The sequence below is a fragment of the Seriola dumerili genome, unplaced genomic scaffold (assembly GCF_002260705.1).
Source record: "Seriola dumerili isolate Sdu_G_001 unplaced genomic scaffold, Sdu_1.0 BDQW01000309.1, whole genome shotgun sequence".
Classification (NCBI taxonomy): domain Eukaryota; kingdom Metazoa; phylum Chordata; class Actinopteri; order Carangiformes; family Carangidae; genus Seriola; species Seriola dumerili.
The window spans coordinates 2484394-2507852 of NW_019174564.1; the positions used below are offsets into that span (position 1 = coordinate 2484394).

The 23459-nt window shown below is 40.0% G+C and overlaps 1 protein-coding gene across 1 annotated transcript in view; it reads left to right on the top strand.

The window, feature by feature from the left end:
• The window catches only part of LOC111231607 (ATP-binding cassette sub-family A member 1-like), a 146165-nt gene that overhangs the window by 104072 nt on the left and 18634 nt on the right, over positions 1–23459 (top strand). The window contains exons 37-45 of the mRNA XM_022758766.1: positions 1137–1314; positions 2471–2586; positions 4040–4184; positions 9596–9719; positions 11946–12075; positions 12566–12686; positions 17861–17923; positions 19268–19374; positions 22931–23072. Coding sequence (XP_022614487.1) covers positions 1137–1314; positions 2471–2586; positions 4040–4184; positions 9596–9719; positions 11946–12075; positions 12566–12686; positions 17861–17923; positions 19268–19374; positions 22931–23072 — 1126 coding nt within the window. The remainder of the gene's footprint in view (positions 1–1136; positions 1315–2470; positions 2587–4039; positions 4185–9595; positions 9720–11945; positions 12076–12565; positions 12687–17860; positions 17924–19267; positions 19375–22930; positions 23073–23459) is intronic.

Here is a 23459-nt window from a genome sequence, read left to right on the forward strand (position 1 = left end):
CTCAAAGCTATTATGGTGTGAATGAATATATATATATATATATATATATCAGTGGAATGTAGGTCAGATTTTTGGGGGAGAAATTTTTTCAAGCATGAAATAAGGAGGCTGCAAGATATAAGAGGTTTTAACTTTTCTCCTCTTGTCACTGGGTTGCCAAGAGACCAACAGGAATTGGCTCATCATGATCTTCAAAAGCTTGTTCATTATGTCCAAACAGCTTTGTCACTGCTTTCCATTAATTTATGTAATGCTTGTCTAATTAAGTCATCAATACTAACAACATTAGTTATATAGATTATTTCTGCAGGTGTAAGAAAAATTGTTTAAATGTATCCTAACAGTGCGAAGTAATAAGTATAATCTGTTGGTTGCATTACAGGGAATGAGCCAAATGCTGTTTCAACTCTGTAAGTGTCATCTGGCTCATTTCCTGGTGACAAGAGAATCTCTTCACTTTTATTCAATCATATGTTTTTTTTTAACAGTGACAGTCTTGAACACACTTTGCCCACGGCACAGTGTTGAGTTGCTATACCTTTCTGTTACTCTCACTGATGTCAGTGTGGTGATTATTAATACTTTTGGTTTTGTGAATATTGGCAGACAAAGTCAGTGTGAATGCTGTGGTATATAATGATGGCTTCTGCCCACTGAAATGGAAAATCAAGTGAGCCTGTATTCCCTAGAACTTTAATCAGTTTTGTAGAAACCATGAGACCATTTAATTTAGATTTCAATTGAGCTAAAGGTCTGTATTCCATAAAGATGTCTCATATTTCAAATCATGTGGACAGTTTTTTTTTTCCAAAGCACCTCACAGCACCCTAAGGTAAGGGCTTACATATTATAGCATGTGAAAGCCCAGTGGCAACAGTAGATTATAAACAAAGTTACCTGAGTTTTAATGACATAATTTCCTTTTATGTGGCCTTGTCTTGCTCTCATCAGAAAGCATAATTCTGAATCAAAATATATCCTCAAATAGTCTTCTAACAAATGAAACATTTACAAATATGTCCAGGACAAAGTTTAATCTCTGCACCTATTTTGGTTTCTTCTTTGTCATTGTCCCTGTACACAGTAATAGCTCTCCCGTTGACTTCCTGTTTGCTGTGCTCTATTCAATCAAACAGGGCCACAACCTCCACTGACGTGGTGGTGTCCATCTGCGTTATCTTTGCCATGTCCTTCATCCCTGCCAGCTTTGTCCTCTTCCTCATCCAAGAGCGGGTGAACAAAGCCAAGCATCTGCAATTTGTCAGTGGAGTAAACCCAGCTGTATACTGGTTGGCCAATTTTGCCTGGGACATGGTAAGTACCTGTTTTGACAGGCTTCTGTATCGCCTCATAACTAATGCTTCTTGAGGTACACTTTATTTTTCCCACTTTATTACATAATAAAGTAAATCTAGAAAGTGGAAAGCGAAGGCGGGCTTCAGCACCACAGGCCTCATTTCACCCTAGTTTGATAATCTTCTACTATACCGAAGGTATTTTTTCCACCTACGGCTATATTTTAAAAAAAGATCCATCTACTGTAATTGATAATGTAGCTTTGACACCACTGGCTTCTGGGAAAAGCTTCACCTGAGCAGCAGTTATTGGCTGAGGCGTAATTATCGACAGCAGCTACCCCTGCTGGTTACGCTCAACAGGCTTACCAGCAGTTTCCCTGAGGCATAATGGAAGTCAACATTTTATCAGGTACCTTTGCTAAAGAAATGGCATCAGGGCGCTCATCATTACGGTGGATAAATGCTGTCTGAGTTGAAGACAAATGTACCTAAGGAGCCAGTCTAATGATTCTAGCCCGGAGCTTTCTGCATTAGCATGCAAGCTCTATCAACAATAGATATAATACAGGAAATCCAGATTGAAAGCTCCTTAATAATTCGGTGTAAACTTTTTCTGGGAACTGTAAATAAATCATAGTAAATAAATCATAGTATCTTGCTACATTCTATTTACTTTATCTTTACTACATCGTTTATCCACCAGTGGAAAACAGTGGATTTGTTTTATAGAGCGCTCTGCAGACAAAGAGAATATTAATCCAAACTTGAATGTATGATAGTAGCGTCATCACTTATTTTAGTTCAGCTCTTAAGCTTTTGTTTCCAGCTTTATTTTTGATACTGAATGGATTTAAACAAATATTAAATAGATATTAGTCTCTTAGTTGAAAATAATTATAAGAATTGTACATTTGTTCAGTTCAGTGTTTCACTTGCCCCAAAAATGAGACAGTCGAATGAGTCTGTTATTCACTGAATTAATTAGAAAAATTAAGCAAGGTATATGTGAGTGCTAATTATTAGACAGAATTATACAGTCTTTCAGTTTGTCTGAAAAAAAAAAAATGTCAAAAGCATACAATATTTTGAAATAGTCAGGAATGCCCTAGAGAGTGGACAGGCCTCTGCTGCTGGAAGAGTCTTATGTTATTTACCTGTGTTTGTTCCGACAGTGTAACTACATCATCCCGTGCTTGATTGTGATTGTGATCTTCCTCTGCTTCCAACAAAAAGCCTATGTTTCCCCTCCCAACCTGCCAGCTCTGATTCTGCTGCTTATTCTGTATGGGTAAGTACATTAAAAACTTTTTGAAAAATGTGCTCGTTAAAGTTTCAGAGTGATAACAGGTTCCAATTCTGTGGCTGAAGTTTCGGTTGTAGGGAGCTTTATGACGCATTTGGCTTGACTGGGACTGCAGTTTTCTGATCAGAAAAGTTTGATGGCGTTAGTTAAATCCCTTTGGATATTTAGGGAGCAGAAAAGATGGCTTTAGTTTGAAGACCATCAGTACAGAATAATTCATAGCAAGCACTTATCATACTTAACATACCGTTCCAAGCATAAGGGCTAACTTAAATTCAAGATTGACAAAATATCTGTGTAATACATAAACTACAATTAAGATGACGCTCGACTATAGTTAATAAACATAATGCACAATTTTATGTTATTCATACAACTATGTTTGTACTGTGCCATTGTGGTGATCAGAGCATCAGTACTATGTCCATGCTGTTGCAGCATTGTCTTTCTGTGTCCCCAACTGAGAGCCACCTAAAGTCAATATGTTATGTTCACGTGTAACACCCAACATGATTTGCCAGATCTGCGATACTGTCAAAAAAAAAGCCAAGCAAAGCCAAAATTCAGAAGTGAAGTCAGTGATTTTGGGACTGACATTTTCAATAGACCTGCAAATGAGCCATTATTACAATTATCACATTCAAATTAGTCCATTACGTTTCCAGAGTTCAGACCAAACTCACTAATAAAAAGTTAATTTAGACAATTTTTGTAATATTCTGTGCTCTAATGGTTACTCCGTAACGCGTTAAAGTTCTGAATTGAAAATATCAGTGACGTCAAGTCTAAAAAGTAAAAGTAGGCTACTCATAATTCAGGAATAATGGCCCCTGTGAGTGTATTAGCCTATATATGATAGGCCTGTCATTGAATTATTATGCTATCACTGATACGCTAATGAGGAGGCAGCATTTTACCGTTTGAGTTGGTCTAGATGGAGCTTGTTTTATAGCCAGTAGTTTAATCTGTACCAGTGCATCATATTTTATACAGTCATCGTATCTTTTGTATGGAAAGTCTTAATCTGCAGTGGAACACTCTGTCATATAAATGAAGGGAAGTGGATGCCACAGTATATCCACCAAGACAAACATTACACCACTGCTGCACTTCAACTACAAGCGTGGGTGGCCTTTATCATGCAGCAGTGCTTTTACGGGTCCCGTTCTGGACGTGCAAATGATCAGGAGAGGCTGGTGGACCCATGGAACAGCACAGATGACCTAGTAATCTGCATTCATGAATTGATAATGGAATGGATTCAGTGACTGGAGACTTAATGTTGGTTTATACTGTTACGATAACCCTGATAGTGTGTTTAATGAGTATAGATCGCAGTGGAGGTCAGCTCTGTAATTCTAACTTTTTCTATAGTTTTGTTTAAATCAGATCAGAGGCTTCTCTGTTTGTCTCTGTGACAGTGTGTTGTTCTCTTTAGGTGGTCCATCACCCCCATGATGTATCCCGCCTCCTTCATCTTCAGTGTGCCCAGCACAGCCTACGTGGTTCTGACCTGCATCAACCTCTTTATTGGCATTAACGGCAGCGTGGCCACCTTTGTTATGGAGCTCTTTGACGATGATGTAAGTGGCAGCCGCAAACAAAGACGCATATATAATCAGGAGTGGGCAGAAAAATAAGAGGAACACATATACTCTATACATATATAGTGGCACAACTTTATCACCACAGAAGAGCAATTACTATGAAACAGCAGCAAAGACATTAAATCTCCCATATACATAAAAATTATATTTGGAAGCTATGGCAGTGGATGGCTAATTGACTTGAATCATAGATAAGCACTCTGTGTCATCAAAGCACAGGTTTTCATATGCGTGTGGGTGGAATATGTACCCACCTGGTATAACTTTTAATATATTTCCTTTATCCTCTCAAGGATTTTTCAAAGGAATTATTTCCTCTATTCTTCTTAATGTTTAATCGTTTGGTGAGAAACGGGTCTTCGGAGAACTTTCCTCATCCATCTTTCAGCAAGTGTTCATTTTAACTGCAAGCTGCTTCGGTCTCCAGGGAATCAAAAGACAAAGACACCAAAAAAAGAACTAAATAAGAAACTGAGAGGTTAGTTTTGTAGAGGAAAGAGAAGGGAGGTGTTGACATGTCAGTCATTTTACTTTTTAATGTAGTCAAATCACATTTCATTAACAGAGCAGAAATTGGTCTACTCTGACTACAATTTGTGTGAAAGCCAGGACTCTAAGTTCCTTACAGGTGGAGATAATTGGCAAAAAAATGATCTACTTTTCTTGATATCTTTTTCATTTGCCGTCTGAACTAAATATGTCTAATTTGATTTGTAGACCCTTATTGTTATTTGCACAATTAGCATACATCACCCACACTTGAATCTTTTTCACTTGATATTTTTAGTCTGGCGCTGATCCGTCATTACTTGTTAACAGACACAACAGCACTTCACTCACTGACAAGCTGCTCATACATCTGATGCTTCATCAGAATGTCTCCCACAGCTCTGATCCGACACTTCAGACGGAGCGAAATGTTGTCTGTAAGACGTCCCTGCACACTCTGTCCCCTCCGACACGCCAGCCTCGACGTGACGTTTCCTCTGGCGCCACTCGGCGATGGCATGAGATGTTTTCTGTCTCCTAACGAGGCTGCCTCATTTGCATCGGGATTTCATTATCACCAGCGTTCATTATCAATTTGTATTTTCAGCTGGTACGTCTCTCCTCAAAGAAACTTCATCGTTGCCGTTTTGTTGTTCACTTTATTTATTGATACGGTGTTAGTGGAGCATATTACTCATAAAAGGCGCCACTGGTGATAATTTAATGGACAGCATGTTGCCCACGGGCGGTGTAAAGGGATGGATTTACTGTGCACTTCTCTTGTCCAAGGCATTAGGGACAGAGATCGTGTTTGTCTGAGACTCGACAGGGACACGGGTCCAAGATAATTCAGCTAATCTGACTTGATGTCACCGCTGATAAGAAAACCTGATGGGTCAACATCAATCAACAAATGTTACAACTCTCCAGGTTTTCATGTGTCCCCTGTTCGGAGCGGAAATCTCTAAGGAACAGACCCCTTCAGAAAATAGCTAACATAGATACGATGGTGCCCTTATGTGCCCCAGATTGGCAGAAAAAGGGTAGATCGTGCACATGACAGCTCAATACAGCCTTCCCCTTTTGCGACTTCCACTGTTTCAAAGCTTCGTCTTATCATTTTCAGACTCCCCAGCAGTGATATTAGTTAAACACTGACGCTCAAATGTAAAGCTACAGGCTTTCAGTCTGTTCTCTGTTTTAAAACGCAGGGTGAATCTAGATCCCTTTTGGGCATAGCACCATTTTTCCAAGAGAGGAAATAGAAAAAGTAACAGAGCGAGAGAGCAGAGCTGCACTGATACAGAGTCTGTGCCCCAGTTTTGTCTTGAGACCAATGGGAGATTTTCTTCCCCTCAGGACTGTCCAGCTCCCTGCGGATTGCATCAATCCCAGCCTGCCTTGCATGCTTGGAGCAGTGTCTGAGTCAATACCTCCACCACGTGCCACTCAGAGATAACCACAGGCACAGACAGATTTTCCAGAATAAAACTATAGGTGTGGCAGTGTGGCCAGGTACTATGCTTGCTCATATAGTGTAATTGGAGTCCAGCAGCCTTTATTGACAGGCAGTTTTAAAATAGACATAAAAAGCAGCAGTTTTTATATTATATTCTTCATAACAGAAACAAGGACTTGCGCTGACGAGTCTCTCCACCCTTTTTTCCAAAATCACTCACAATGTCTGACAACCAAAGAACTAAGTTTAGCGAAAACTCCTGAATTAGCTGGTTTACAGCGTTCCCGACAATATTGTCTCCAGAAAATATCTAACTAGACTGTTGGAGCCATATATTGTCTCTGTCTGCTCTCATTGCCAGTCCCAGCATTATGAATGAAGTCGTGCTGTGGGAATAAGCGCAAGTAGCGATATGGGTCAGATAAGCGCCTCGCAGACTATGCCACCTTCAAAACCATTTGAAAATGATTTATGAGCACATAGCACAAACGTGAGGGGGGAAAATTGTGCAGCATTTTGTCATCCCGGACTAACAGCCTCTTAGATCTCCTTGATGAACACCCAGTCAAGAGAAGATGTGTTATTTCATGTATTGATCTCAAATTAGGTCTTGCTTTCTTTGCATTCCTCTGGCAGACAGATGGGCCACATTCAGCCAAGGTCACAGCTGCTGTTTATTTATTTGACTTTCTCTTTCTCTGTACAGGCTTAGTGTTGAATGTAAAGAACAGCAATGCCTTCAGCAAATCCCTTGAGGTGCATGTATGTATGTACATGTGTGTGTGTGTGTGTGTGTGTGTGTGTGTGTGTGTGTGTGTGTGTGTGTGTGTGTGTGTGTGTGTGCGTGCTCGTGTGTGTATGTGTTTACGTGCATTTGCTAACGACTGGGGGATAAAAGTGTTTGACATAAAATGCAAACGGTAAAGAAGATAATGTTAATGTCATCTTTAGGTAAAACCCCCTCTGCTAATTCAGAACTGCAGCTGTGGAAAAATGATCCTTGTTTCTATATTTAATTCAAAGTCAAGCTAGTTTACCTGTTGAAAGGACATAAATGATAAATTCAACTGGAAAAACTGGTTCAACAAATGCTGTAACAAAGACTGTTGTTCTTTAATGATGCGATCCACAGTGTTTTATTCTGAATGTTATGAATACTGATCTCCCTTCCAGTTTAGAATAGGAATTTATTTTCTATGTGTGTGGTTAGTGATCAGTGTGATTGAAGTTCTTTGCAGCCTTTAGTCTTCAAGCAAACCTGCAAATGTAGATAAAAGGAGTGATGAATTACTGTTGAACACATTGCCGGACATCTGAAGGTTTGCTTTGACACGGTGATCAATGAGGCATTTTCATCTCGCTCTCGTATCTGCCTGAGAGGCCAGTGACCACCTACTCATGCAAAAAAAAAAAAATCTTACATATGCACGTCTCCACTATTAATCTTGAACATTACTGTATGTTTTGCCACAAGGAGAGAAGATCAAGTTAGATTTCTTTCTTTCTTCTTCTGTCTTCTTTGACCCGAATGCCCTTGTATGACGTGTTACGAATGATAATGTACAGTTTAAATGTTAAGAAAGACAGGAAGCTTCTGCCAGTGGTCATTTTAAAAAATGTTTAGCTGCATTAATGTTAATTTTTGTTTATCCAAGATGGGGCTTGCTCATGCCTCCGATTCCATGATCATGTAGCGCAGGGGAGGCTAACACACTGGTTTAATGGAATAATTTGACATTTTGGAAAACGTGCTTATTTGTTTCCTTGCTGAGAGTTAGATGAGAAGATCAGTACCGCTCTCACACATCTCCTAAAAATGTAACCAGCTAGTGATTAGCTTAGTTTAGGATAAAGACTTGAAACAGGAGACAGCTTGCTTGTTTTTTTTTCTGTACAAGAAGGTACAGGTGTAGAAAGACACTTAGCCTGGCTGTAACCACCTGCCAGGCAACCTGACTCTAGGAAGTTACTAACACAAGATGTAATGTGTTAATTAGTGAGCTTCAGAGATGCCGGTGGGCAGACATTATTAACTTTTGACAGAGCCAGACGAGCTGTTTCCAGTCTTTATAGTAAGCTAAACATGTTTACTGCACAGGCATGAGAGTGTTATCAATCTTCTCATCTAACGCTCTGCGAGAACGCTAATAAGCACGGATTCTACATTTTGAACTGTTCCTTTAAAAAGTATACAGACATGCAGTGAAATTACTTGACAAAAATATCTTTAAATCTGATATCCGGGTTGTTTTTTTTTTTGTTTTTTTTTTCTCATAAGGCTGCATGCACTCATCCTCAACTGCCAACTGAAGGCTTCCTCTGTGAAACTAATAAATCACAGAGCAGTTACACGCATCCATGAATAAATTCTGTGACAATAATGGCCATCATCTGGAAATCTTGCACACAGCTTTAACAAAATGCACTGCTGTCCCTGCCCCACCTACTCTTTGCTCAGGCTCGCCCAAAAACAGAAATGATGAATTTATAGTCTCTCTCCATGTATGCAAGGGCTTTGAAGACTGTGCTGCAATGAAGCTGTATGCATAATGCATGAACTTGCTTTTGAACGCCACGCCGCGCCAAATGTAGTAATATTTTGTCTTTCCTCTCGCTGCCTTTTCCTCTCTCACCCTTTTCTTCCTCCCTGACTTACTGTACTTCCTGCCTTATTTCAAACCAGTTTGCTACAGGCTTGTCCATCGTCTCTTCATTTCATTAATTATTGCTTTTCTGCTGTACTAGATTGGCATTGTATCGTAGCCTCAGGGAGGAGAAAAAGGACCGAACGGTTTTGGGGAGAAGGACAATTTGTAGTGAGGAAATGCCCTGAGATAAGATTATTTCTTTCTTATGTATGCCTCCTGAAAACAGTGAAACAATATGCTTTTGCTCCGTGTTTGTGCCTATCAGTTCTTGTGTACAGTATCAGAGGAAACAAAAGAAGCAGACACACAGAGTGCCTGTAGGTGTTTCCACATTTTTTTTGTTCCCTCTCAGTGTTTCTTTGGTCTCTGGATGCTCCCTCTCCCCTCAGTGATGATTTTAAGGATGAACATCTGCTCACCTGAGACTGTGTTTGCACATTATGTATGTGTGCCCCCTCATAGATCACACAGTATGTTCTGTAACGTTCGCTAAATTCCAACATCAAGAAGGTAAATGAACTTAGATGCTCCCTGCTTCCTCAGCGTGCCACTTAGAGCCCCACAACACAACAGCGCTCAGCATGCAAAGGGAGTGCAGGTTGTTTGTTAATTATCCATGCTTGCGTCAGGGCAACTACACACTGTCTTCTAAACCTCTTGAGCCTCTGGCCCCGCTGATTCAAGTCAACATAAAGGGCTTGTGCTGGCTCATTCACAGTCAGAGCCTCAAATATTCAAAGCTCGCATGCCACTAATTTCTGTCTTATGTGTGTGTTTGTTTGCCACAACAGAATGTGTCCCGCATCAACAATATCGTGAAGCAGGTGCTGCTGATATTCCCACATTTCTGTCTGGGCAGAGGGCTTATTGACATGGCCCAGAACCAGGCAATAGCCACCCTCTTCAGCAGTTTTGGTAAGAGGCCACCACCACTATCACAGCATAACCAGTCTCAGAGAAAACAAAATGCCCACTTTAATCATTCATTTTGTGTAATATGATGCTCCAAGATTATTCTTTCCTCGAACAAAAATGAAAACATCTGCCAAGTGGGTTAGATAGTTTAATTTTTCATAATACAGTACAAATGAACATGACTCAAGTGACTATATTTTGATACCAGAACAGCAATCTGCCTCATTTTAAGATACCATGTGACACTGATACATTTTCACAGAAAGTCTCAGTGCTGTTCTTTCAGTGGAAACACAAGCCTGAAAATAATTTACCCAAAATAAAATGGTTACTGTTCTTCAACTCTTTGGATTACTGTTGTAACCTTGGTCTCCTTTAAACAGCAACTCTTTAAATTTTAGAATAAGATGTTCTGAAACAAAGTTACAGAGCCACAAACATGGTAGGAATGTATGGGTTTTTTTTTTGGCCTTGTTTTTATTTATTTATTTTTTGGTATAAAAAATGGAATATAAGGTCTGTAGCACTGCACCAAATACTTCTGAGACATACCCACAAGTCTGAACAAATTCGTTGTCAGCAGCTGTTGCAGTGATGTGTGGATCCTAAAATGCTTTGCACAGATTGAATCAGGAGACTTGGAACTTTCAAGCAACGTATAATTTGTCAAGGTTATGTGAAGACTGAGTCCAGTTCAGACCAAAACACACTTGAATCATCACTAACAGAGACAAAGTGTACCATGGGGTTTAAAAGGTTAAACAGAATCTTTATTTTACAGTCTGTGCTTGATATAAAACAAGAGCTACATGCTAACACCAGCATGCTATCATGTTGATGTTTAGCTGGTATATTCTTCACCATGGTCTTAGTTAAGCATGTTAGCAAAAACAAACTATTAGCTTGTGTTGTTATTGTGAATTTATAAAGGGCTTTTTGTGATCCATGCTGGTTTATTATAGTGAATGTATATTGGTAACTAATCAGTCTAACGTCTATGTATTACTGCCGTCTCCATGTCTAACAACTAGCATGCATTGACATTTCACAGAGGAAGTGAGTTGTGCGTACACCTTTACATTAATGTCACCAGTTTTGTGATTATTTGGTTACAAATCAAAGTAATTTTGACCTGATGATGTTGCTAAATGAAAAGCTAAGGGACAATCTATCCAATAGCTGCTAGCATTTCTAAAAAGTAGTGCAAAAATCAACTTTATTCCTCTTGTTGACCATGTATTAGAGCCTCAGAAAAAAATAACTCAAACTCCTTTACTTTCCTTTAAAGTGACATTGCACTGTTCTTCACAAAAAGATAGCTCTTTATCCCACAAGTTAGAGAAATATTTGACCAGGAGCACAACCCTCAAACCTTCTCTAGAGCTCCAGCTACTCTTCACATGTAGGCTATTAAATTTAGACAAGCAAAAGGGAGAAGAGGAGAGCGGGGCTGTAGAGGTGGAGTCAGGTCAGGGTTGAGGGGGCCATCAAGAGGCAAAAAGGCACATGAAAGAGGAAGAGGAGTCTTATCTGTGGAGAGATGGAGCAGGAAATAGTGGTTTGAGGAATCATTTGCGGCAGTGGTGGAGAGGAGGAAGAAAAAAAGCAATCACAACTTAAAAGGACTAGTGTGGAGAGGGGCTATTTACCAGAGAATGAGACCAAAAGCGCTTTCGTTTTTCTTGTCTCCTTACTCTCCCCCCTTGGGCTCAAGGGTTGTAGAAGCTGAGAGAAGGAGGAAAGAGAGAGAGAGCAGAATTGAAAATGATTAGAGTCGGGGGCTGTCACAGGTTTACTTACGTGTTCATTAGCCAAAAGAGGCTTCAACATGAAAAGTGCGGGATGTCAGCAATTTCCTCACATGACATAGGTGACAGCATTTTTTTTATGTTTTATTTTTAAGGCTAAGTGGCATTTTAAACTGCTGGCTTTCACCAATGAATATGTCTCAAAAACACTTCAAAGAGCTGACAAATTCCACCTCTCCACTAACTTTTGACAAAGATAGCTATATTTGGCTGTCCATGAAAGAAAATGCACATCTGGCAATCCATTTTTGTTTTGACAATGTTTTCTGCTAAATCATTCTCTGAGCTTGTAGATAAGGGCTGGAAATTAACATGAAATGACACATGGTTATAACTCATTCGATTACTTACCTTCCTGTTTGAATTGACTTTGTTTTTTCCCCTCCTTTTTTTTCTTCATTCCTACCTTCTTTATCAGGGGAGGACCGTTTCAAGGATCCACTCAGCTGGGAAATGGTGGGAAAGAACCTTTGCGCCATGTCCATCCAGGGAGTTGTCATGTTTGTCATCACAATCCTCATCCAGTATAAGTTCTTCTGCAAACCAAGGTAAACGCTGCTGTCAGCAGTAGTGTCAGAGTGAATTAAATCAAACTGGCTCAGGAAAGTTTGTCTGTCTATCTAAATGTGACCTTACATTGCTTAGTAATGTTCATTTATGTTGCTGTTCATGTCCATGTTTTCGATAAAGTTGTATAACATCATCCGATATTTGTTTCAGTCATTTCAGTTCCCTCCTATTCTCCTGCATTTAAATTACTAATGTACTGTGCACTCAATTCATATGAAACATCTGTTGCACAGTGAATCCGTCAGGCAACTACTACCCGATTTCCTTTTTTTCTCCTTTGCCTGAGTGTTTACCTAGTCCAAAACCACAGTTGCCATGGAAACTAATGCCTATGGCTTCTACTATTTATGAAAATTGCAGAGATTGTTTCACTGAGATTAAACTTTGACCCATATAATTTGGCATGCGAGTTCATGTTAATTTTAATGAAGGGTGTTATACCAACTGCGGTTGACTTCTCCCTGCCAGGCTTATTTTAGGGAAGTCATTATCTGCGGAGGAGGAGGATATCGATGTTGCCCGTGAACGTGACCGAGTGTATGAAGGCAAAGCTGAGAATGACCTTCTGAGGATCTGTGACCTCACTAAGGTATTGTAAAGTGCATTTTGGAGGTCTTGCTAAAATGTTACTTTAATACATGATGACACTTTTCCCACTTGATGACATAGTCATTTCCTTTTTTTTTTTCTTTTCTTTTTTTGGTAGAGGTTGATTCATTTGTTTTTTTGTTTTTTTGGTTTTTTTTTATAAATTGTGAGATTGTCTTTGATTGTTTATGGGAACAAGCCACAAGTCCAACACAGAGAGAGTCAGAAAAAGCTTCTTTGTCCAGGTCATCAGGGCGGTGACCTGTGTCCTCTGACCTCAGTATGCTCTGTGACTCCTTTGCTCTGCCCTGCACTTTTGCATATTTGCACTCGAGTGCATTGAAAATTTTGTGACATACGCTACACACATTTTACATTTTTATATACTGAGCCCGCCTACACACCAGGCCAGTATGCACTTTAACATTTGATACCTATTTTTCATTTCATTTCCATATTTTTCATTTATATTATTTTTTACTCTTACTTTTACTCTTATTCTTTGTTACATGCTAACATTTTTAATGCAGTATGCTACCTATTTTATGAACATATGCTTTTTTTTTCCTCCTTCAAGCCTTTCTATTTGTTTTCAAACATTATACCGTGATAACCCACACTATTAAAAATTTAATAATAATTTAATAGAATAATAAATTGTATTTTTTTTTCTCTATTTAACCAAAAAGTCTTTTGAACTACATCATCTATTTTACAAGAAAGATCTTAAATTGCAATTATCAACTTTGTGCACATAGATATGTGTGAGTAGGAGGAGTTTTTTTTTAACTTGCACCTGCACTAGTTTCAGTTTTCAGGGCAAATGGGTAAAGGGGGTTTTAAGCCCACAGCTCATTCACAAACATCTTAAGTGGGCATGAAAATCTAACAAAATTGCATTTTTAGGTGTGTAACGGTCTTTGCTCCCTTACAGCTCAGGCCCTCCCAAGTTCTGGTAGGTGAAGTTGAGCGTGCTGTGACAGTGCGTGCCTCAACACCGCCGAGATTAACGCCTCATCCAACGGCAGATGTTCCCTCCCTGCAGGCGGTGGGGCAGCAGGAAGTGTCACCACAGCTGCCTGCTTTGCAGCTCCAGTGCCAACAGCTGGACAATCTAACAGCCTTTTGCTACTTACCACCCTTCTTCACTCCTTTACTCCCTTGGTCTTCTTAGTCTCACCGTGGTTAATCTTTCACTCATTGCACAGACACAGACACAGACGTGCACCACACTCCCTACGGTAATTACTGAACAAGCGCCGAGTATAACAGTTGGTTGGGTAATATATTACACATCATCTCACAAGGTGAAAAGTTTTGGAGAAGCATGTTGCCTTTTCAGGGAAAACTTGTAGAGCTAACTTTTTTAATACACTACACCACAACTCATGAAAACACTTAATCCCCCAAAAAACAGGACCACTGTACTGTAAAAATAAAACTCTAAAACAGTGCCAAAGAATACATTAGATGTGACTGAGCTCGTCTGTTGTTGACAAGCAGCTCAGCCATCGTTCATGTGCACCTTCATGGCTGACAACATTTCTCTGAGATGAGACACAGTGGCCCATCACCACACAAAAACAGCGGTGCAGTGGCAGAAGGCATCAGGATTCTTCCTGCGGTGCCCTCATTGACTCCCACCACAGCTGTGCCCCATCCATTTGGGGTGCAGATAACAAATTGATCAATGAGCGCGTGGCTTCGGTGGCCATGCGCCACAGGCTGGGCCCTGTCATAAATCTAAACATGCCTCTGAAGCGATCGACAGGCCATCAATCATGTGTCATATTCCTGCTCCTCCCCTTCCTCTTCCTGCTGCTCTGAACAGGAGTGCTTTGCAATGCGCCCCACCTGCTAGCCTCCACTTAGCTGCTGCATTAGCGTCAGCACTGTAATCGATGGAGACTTTAATGGAAGTGTGTCCATCTGTGAACACTTTCCAGGCCCAGTGCTGTCAGTTTAACCTTCCAGTCACTCACTAAGCCGACAGGGAAAGTTTTTAAAGAACCTTGTGACTAATGAGTGACAAGTAGCATCTTGGCATACTACAAGTATACTCCTAGGGCTGGTCAATATAGAGAAAAATACCATCACAATATATATATTTTTTTCATATTAATCCGTATAGATCATTTTTAACACATCCATTTTACACCATTAATGAGGAAGGACACATGTGGGCCTATACGTGTCAGCTCCATTAACCTGTTGCTGCAGCCTCATAGAGTGGTTGTGCAGATCAACCCAAAAGCACAACAGATACAGTTAGAGTGAGTTACTCAACAGTTTATCATTATTATTGTGGGATTTTTTTGTGTGATATTTATCAAAATGGTGTCATCGCCCAGTCCTATATGTTCATGGCAAGGAGGATGGATGGAAATTTTGTTTTTCCAGAAATCATATTACTTCAGCAATTCTTTCTTTCCCAAAGTGTAATTTGTATTCTTTTTTTTATCATTGAATTCCTATAAAAACCTTGAGAATTCAAAACCTGGGGAAAGTTGGGAGCCACTGCCTTCAGGTACCTTAAGGTAACACCTCATAATACTGTTTGTCGTTTGTGGACTGGATGGACCACATGTTGGTGACTCATTTTTAAATAGAGCCGTGTCTTGGCGTACTACCTGAAGTATGTCATTTAGAGCTTAAAGCTCGTGATTTTCCAACTTAAATCTATATTTAAGGGTTGCACAACCGCCAGCTCTCTCAACTGTCTCATCTGATTAGATGTCGGCCTGTTTATCATGACAGCTGCTGTGGTGCTGGAGTCAGAGGGGAATTATCCTTTAATTGCCTTCTTCAATACACGTGTCTGCTGCTTTGATGTAGCTTTAGCACTGCAAACTATCACTAAAAAGTAGTATGTGTAATACAGGTTGATATGTACTGAGTGCAGCTGCCAGATGGCACTGGAAGAATGATGGATCTGTGCAACTTCTGCTTTTATCAAATACCTCTTTTGATGTGCCAACTGTGTAATAAATGCAAAGTCATTGTTTGTCAGGCTTGAAGTGGCGCTTCTAAATTTACATTTGCCTGGTAGCATTCAGAATACATCTGGGACAGATGACTGTTTCTAATGGTGGATATTTGGTTTAGAAATTCTATACAGGAAGTGTATCCTTCATACTGATGAAGGTACGCTGTCACTTGTCTGTTTTAATGAACGTTCATGCTTCAGTCGCTGACACTCACATACAGGCACGTGAACATACACAGCGCTCGTTGAGAACTATGTTTTCAACTTTTAAGAAACTAAAAACACAGTCAACAGTAGTCACTCTTTCACTCTTTCATAACTCAAAGGGACAGAGTGATGTCCTTGATTTTGAATGTTAAATGTCTTCACTGTCACACTCAGCAACAACAACAAAGACCTTGTCTTGTCTTTTTGCGCTAGAGCAAGACAACGCTGCTTTCAAACCACTTTGAAAACATATCAAACCCTTACATAGTCTTGGATGTGGAAAAACCCCTCATGCACTAAGTATAAGTACCTCATTTTGTCAAATGTTTTTTTTTTTTTTTTTTTTTTAGTTTTTACCATATCCTGTTCACTTGAAGTTTATGTTTCTTTACCTCCACTGGTGAGATTTTTCAGATGATGCAAATGTGCTCGGATGAGGTTGGTCAGCGTGGGAGGATGTGGATGCACCGTAGAAAGTTTTTCGAGTGAGATGTGAAAAACATCAAGCGCCTTCTCATTTCTAGTGTCGCTACATGATCTTAGCAGGGTACTGACTCACAGTCAGAATGTGAGTAGTTTCATTTTCCTCTTTGTCCTGAGAGATGGGATTCTGCATCTCATAGGGGTCTAGTTTCCTTTCGTGTTGGCCTGCCTTGTGGTGTATCTTGACAAATGTCAGCTGGATTGCCATAAAATCGGACTTAGACATTCATTGTCACCAGAGGCAGAATCCTAATGATTCATGTAACATGTTCACAACTTCAGTTTATAATAGGATGCCTCTAAAATGAAATTAATTTTGATTAATGCTCACATAGCTTTCTACCATGCTCACATTATCTTACATTACATCAACATTTAAATATATTAGTTTTTAAAGCTGCACTCACCATTTTTATATTAACAATGGGTCAAATGGTGTTGAACCCAAAGACACTAATCAAAAAAATCTTGAAAAGATACCCTCTGTTTTTGTGCATTAGCTTTTTTTTGGGCTCATGAGTAAACAGCTGCCCACAACTTACAAGTGTTTGAAGCAGAAGCAGGCAGCTGTTTTTTTTTTTTTTTTTTTTTTTTTTTTTAGCAAAACAGCTCTGATAAACCCACTGAACAGTACTTGCCCAGCATTAAAGGGCTGACAGACAAAGTTAGTGACTACCTGGTGAACACAGTGGAGCGTTTAGTAGCTGAAATGCCAGATTTCCCTTTAGTTGGTGGAGACCAAAGCGGAGCTAAAACAAGAGTGAATACTGTAATGTGCATGGTGCGTTCATCAGGCGCCAGAAACACAACTCCAAGTGAATGCTTTTTTCAACCTTCAGACAATTGTGGTGTGTAATGAGCATTGCATCCTGATGTGTTCCCTGGCATGGCTGTAGATATTTAGTCTTGTTATCTATGCCATGTTTAACAGACTTGTTTATAGTACTTTATCAGACTAAGGAAAGCATTCTTCTTCCCTAAAGTCATCAAACGGCACCACCAAATGCAGCTGTGCTTAAAGTTGGCCTCCGTACATAAAATACTGGGCGACTTGTGAGTGTGTTGAAGGTTAGTGAGGGTACTGAAGTGGTACTCAAAGTGGAGACAGATTTCCTCATGAATGCTGTCGTTGCAGTCACAAATACTAATGTTCATGTCCTCTCCTTCCCCCCTGTGCAAGTGTCTCACTGTTTTGTTTTTTTTTGTTTTTTTTTCATACCTTTTCCCATCTGGCTCGCTCTAAATGTTGCAAATTATCCCTTCTCGTTAAAATTTGTTTCCTTCACTTTGTGTGTCTCTCTCTGTCCTTCTTTTTCCACCTGCTTCTTCCATCTCACCTCTTCCCTGCTGCTCTGGTGTATCGCTCCATATTTTCTCATGCCATCCTCTCTGCTATCTTTCACACTGTCTGCTCCCTACCCCTTCCCTGCCTCCTCCCCCTCTTTCTCTCTCTTTCTCTAGCGGGCTGGTTGATTCATTTTATTGTCTGCTCCCTGCAGGTTTACCCTCGGAAGAGCACCCCTGCTGTGGACAAGCTATGTGTGGGCGTACCTGCCGCAGAGGTGAGCCAAATGCTGCTGAATCACACACGGACCTATTCAAGTAGCATTTGTCCATGTTAGAAGACTTTATTGGAAATTTGGACATCAATGGACTGAAAGAAGACGCAGTCAACAGAAATTGAATATTGAGGACAATATTTACAAAATATTAACACATGAGAGCATGCAGCAATGAGCAGAGATTCTCTGACTGGGCTTTGATTTACAGTCTGCAGTGATTTCTGAGTCGAATCAAAATATCTTCCAAACACTGCGTAGAGAAGGTGTTAGGAAGAACACTAATCTCCTTATTGGGCTTGTTTTCTGCCATTATGCTACTGCCAAGCATGTGTGTGCTAAAAGCACACAAGCAGGCGAGTAGAAGAGCATTGCTAGAGCAACGGAGTATGTTGAGCAAAGGCATGACGACCCAGCGATGTTTGATTTAGAAAACTTGTAAAATGGCACTAGGAAACTTAATGAACCAAATACAAAAATGCCGAAAAGTGAACCTTTGCACAGTTTTGGACAAGGAAACCTTCATAAATGCTGTATAATACAAATGCCCACATACTTATACTCTCTAACTGCCACGCACACACACACACACAATCACTGTTTTTCTGGAAAGCTTGATTTAAACATAATCTCAGTCGTGATTGGTGGGCTTTCCGCTGGTTTCCATCCTCTCTGCCACTGTTTACTCAAAGCCCAGTGTAAATGCCAGTGGAATATTATGATTCACGGGGCTCTGCTGATCACACACTGCATTTCCATGCATTATTTACATCAAGCTTAGCCCTCTTCTATGCATTCAGAGGCACAGGTCACAAACAAGCAGGGATCAATGAATGACAGAAATCAAATATTTATGCCGCAGCCAGAGCACCTAAGGCGGGTCACATGACCGCAGGGCGCTGCAGAGACAACTTCCTGCCTCAAGCACTCCAGAGAGAAGTAAAATCAGCAGCATCAGGGAGAAAAGATGAAGAGAGGATAATGTTTGTTGTAGCAATTTACAGAGGCAGGGAGAAATGCCGTTGGGAATGGTCGACTTCTTACAGTATTTGTTCCTGTGTGTCTGCCGTGTTGATTTACTGTCTGTTGTTTTGTTTGTGTACAGAAATAACAATTTGTTATTTTGCTAAACATTGAACCAGTCATGCACACTCTATAAATTGTAGTTTCAATTATATATTTACAATATTTAGAAAGTCTATAGATAAACTTCTTCAAAGAAAACGTATCTACATACAGAGTATTTGAAATGTCATCCATCACAGTTGCGTCCTGTTTGTTTTCCAATGAGGCTTGTATCTACAAAGCACTTTGCTCTAATGGAGGACTCCCTGTTGTCTCCACCAGTGTTTTGGCTTGCTGGGAATCAATGGGGCTGGGAAAACCACCACATTCAAGATGCTGACAGGAGACATCCCGGTCTCTAGTGGAGAGGCCTTCCTAAATGGATACAGGTGAGGCGCTAAGTCCCGCTAGTGCACCGAGTAACTCATCATAATTAACCACCCAACATGGCGTTTCAGGTGGGAATCGAGCTGAGGGGGGGGGGTTTATTTTTAGCTCACACCTTTTCGGAGCTACTCCTGTTCTGTGCAACACAGCTTTCTATTTCTCCATCTCTCACACTCTCACTCTTTGTTTTTCTTGGCTAGGTAGTTTTGATATCTCTCATAAATTCTGCCGTCTCTGCCTTTTCAACTTCGCTTCTCTCATGTCTCCTCACTGCGATATTCTCAGAAATGCTGAAGACTCTGCTCTCTCTTTCTTCCTGCCTCTTGCACATCTTTCCCATATATCATTCCTTTTCACATCCTCGCCCTGTACCTTGCTATGTTTTTTGTTTCTGCCTTGCGGAATCAGTCATAAGAAATCTTTGTACATGCCTAAAAAAAAAAAAAAAATACCTTGACACCACCGATGTGAGACTCAAGCATTTGAGCGAAGGAAAGCTTGCTCTTCCTTATTTTTAGGAACAAACAACTGTGTTCTGTTGCCTCGGCACGCATCTGTAAGGCAGCGTGGTTGAGTGTGAGCTGCGGCTGGTTGTGCATCAGAGGTTGCCGTAGTTGTTCATGTACACATCTGGTATTTGACTTTGTTCCAAAAAGAAAAGGAGATGAGTAGAGCAACACCTAACACAGCAGTATTAATTTTGATTAATGTGGGTAATGGAGATCAAAGAAAAATCCCACAGACCTTTAGAGGAAAAACTGAAAGGAGAGAAAAACAGATTTGAGTACGCCCACTCTTCTGGTTTCAGCTCATTACACTTTCTGTGCATTGGCAAGAAGAATGATCGGCAGAAGAGAAGAAGCAGCAGTCTCTTGAATGGAAGTCTCTGCTCTCCTGACAACTCACTCTCTCTCTCTCTCTTATCAGTGATTGTGAGCTTACAATGACTAGCTTTTCATACCTACATTCGCCATCCGTTTACCGCCCAGTGTTACTGCCTGTCGAATGCTAAAGAGCAAAGCTGGCCTGCTAAGACCAACAGCAAACTGGCAGTAGCAGTGGACCACCTCAGTTGTGTTTCAGAGGAGAATGTTGACACCGCTGTCATGTACGCTAAAGATGAAGCCCCAGCCAGCTGGCGATTATCTTTGCTTAGCATACAGACTGAAAGTGGGGGAAAACAAAAAGGCGAGCCAAAAGTAAAAGGAATCTGCCCACATGCATCTCTAAACTTCACTAATTAACACAATGCAGCAAAAAGCCACAACCTGTTGATTTTTGCACTTGGGTTTTTTTTTATTTTTATGGGTAGATGCAAGAAAAAGGAGGCGAACCCCTTTGGTGATTACCTGCATTTATGTTTGAATTTGTGTTAAAATATGGTCAGATCTTCATCTAAGTGATGATTTTGAACAAACACTGTCAATTTGAACCAACACACAGTTCAGTATATTGAAACTTCACAATACTACTGGGAAAATCTTTTATCTGCTGATGAAACTGAGATTGAATTGTTTGGGAAGAACATAGTATTAAAAAACAGAAACTGTATACCAACACGAAAACATCATCCCAAAGGAGAAATACAGTGGAGGGAGCATCATGATTTGGGGCTTTGCTGCCTCTGGGCCTGGACAGCTCGCCATCTTCTAGGGGAAAATGAGTTCCCAAGTTTATCAAGGTATCCTAAATATCAATGTAAATCTACCACAGAATGTCATACAAACAAACAAAATCTGCCTTTTGCTTTTGAGTTCAGACTTTAATCCAGTAGAGATGCTGTGGAATGACCTGAAGAGAAATGTTCACACCAAACATTATTAAGAACAAGGCCGAGCGGCAGCAGCTCTGTAGGTAGAATGGTCCAGAGTTCCTCCTGAATGTTGTGCAGGTCTGATCATCAGCAGCCCCTGGAAGAGCTTGTTTGAGGTTATTGCTGCCAAAAGAGGTTTATCCAGGTATTAAATCCAAGAGTTCACTTACTTTTTCCATCAGCATTGTGAATGTTTAATGGGTGTGAAAGATTATATTAGCTGAAAGCACATTGTGTTTGTCTGTACTTGTGACTTAGTTAAAGATAAGATCAAATTTTTTGACCAATTCATGCAGAAAACCGGGTCATTCCAAATGGTTCACATACTTCTTCTTGCCACTGTATATAATGTATAACATAGGACAAGTTAATTAGAGAGTTTTAAAGGAGCTGGAACACAGATTTTTTTTTTTTTTTTTTTACCTTTGGACAGAGCCATGTTGGCTGTTTCCCCCTGCTTCTAGCCTTTATGCTGGGCTAAGCATGTAACTGAAACAGCACACAAGCATTTGTCAAAATGTCTAACCTTTAAATAGACAATTCAGTGGTATAAAGTATCAAAGTCACGCATGTTGGCACCAAACACTTCAAAATTAAATGGAACCATTGATAAAAATTTTCTCTGGCAAATCTTGCACGTATGCTATCAGTCAAACAGCTAATAACATAGCTGTTTGGTCATTAGCGCACAGAATGCTAGACAAACAGCTAAAAATTCTTAAATTTAAATAAATATTTGTCTGGATTAGTGACATGTTTTTCATTAACTTTCCCATAGATACTATATGATGACTCTAGTTTGAGGGGCAGCGAACTTTAATGGTTATCAGCAATGTGAAAGGTTAACTCTTTGTTTGTCATACAGCGGCAGAATCTGTCCATCCTGAACTAACAAAACTAAAAATGTGGAGCTGTGGTGGGTTGTTTCTGAATCTGCTAAAGGCTATAACCTACTCTTATCATGAGCCTTTATCAAAACTAAAACAAAACATAATATTAGATCACTAAAGCTTTCAGTCCACCACCTGCAGCCTCCAAACACATCAAATTACATTTACCTTCCCTGAGGCTGACCATTGCTCCGGGAAAATAACATTTGAGGGGAAAAATGGGTCCAATATTATGTCTGAAAAAACAAAGCAGCTATAAAAAGAAGAGAGAAAATCAGCTGTAACATTTGCTCCCTGCAGGTGGTGAAAGTATTAATATCGTAGATTGCGAAGGAAAGGAAAGGAAAAAATGTCTTCATCCAGAACTATTGCTGCCATTATTTTACTGGCCTCTAGAGGGTGCATGTTGCTGAGCTTGGAACTGTATGTCTGGAAAAGATTGCAGGGCCAGATTTTTGGTATTTAGTTTTTATTTTATTTGCCTACCTTTTATGTCAAAGACAGAGAGTTTTGAAGACACTAACTTGAGACCATGAGTACAGTATATGAACCACTCTGCTTCTCCATATTAGTTTGGCAGAGTTTCAAAGAGAAACACAGGCCATGACACTCTCAGCTCTGATTTTCTTTTCTTATCAAGTTATTGTGAATATTTAATGAATCTTTCCAACTAAATCAATTGAAGTTTTAGTTCTCTTTGAAATGCAATAGGCAGAATAAATGAAGTGTATGCTTCTTGGCCTTCTAAATGTTCTCATTTTATGTATATGTGTATATACATATATATATATATATCTTTTATCTCAAACATTAATGGCATCCATTGTCAATTAACATGTATGTTCTCTTTCGCAGCATACGAACAGAAATGAGGGATGTGCACCAGAACATGGGCTATTGTCCCCAGTTTGATGCTATCAATGACCTGCTTACTGGACGAGAACATCTGGAGTTTTACGCAAGGTTACGGGGGGTACCTGAAAACGAGGTCACCATGGTAACCATTACTTCCTGTCGTGCTTCCTGTCCTTGTACATTTACACATGAATGTAGATTAGGTGCCATAATTGGGGATTAAAAAAACACAAATCTAGTAATTCAAGACATTGGACACTGGATTATCAGTTTATTTCCTTTCAGCGTGTTTTTTTTTTTTTAACATCAAATACTTTTCAACCAGAATTCATGTAGGGCAAGCTGGAGCACATGTCAAAGTGATAGATAACCTCAATGGGTGAAGCCATACATAATGAAAAAGGGCTGGTGGTAGAAAAGCAGCAGCTGTGGGTTATGGCTCTACATTATTCACCATGCCTAGTGGTGTGGCCGGCCCTATGCGGCCTCCATGCACTCCTCTTGCACCGCCCGCTTCTACAACAGTAAG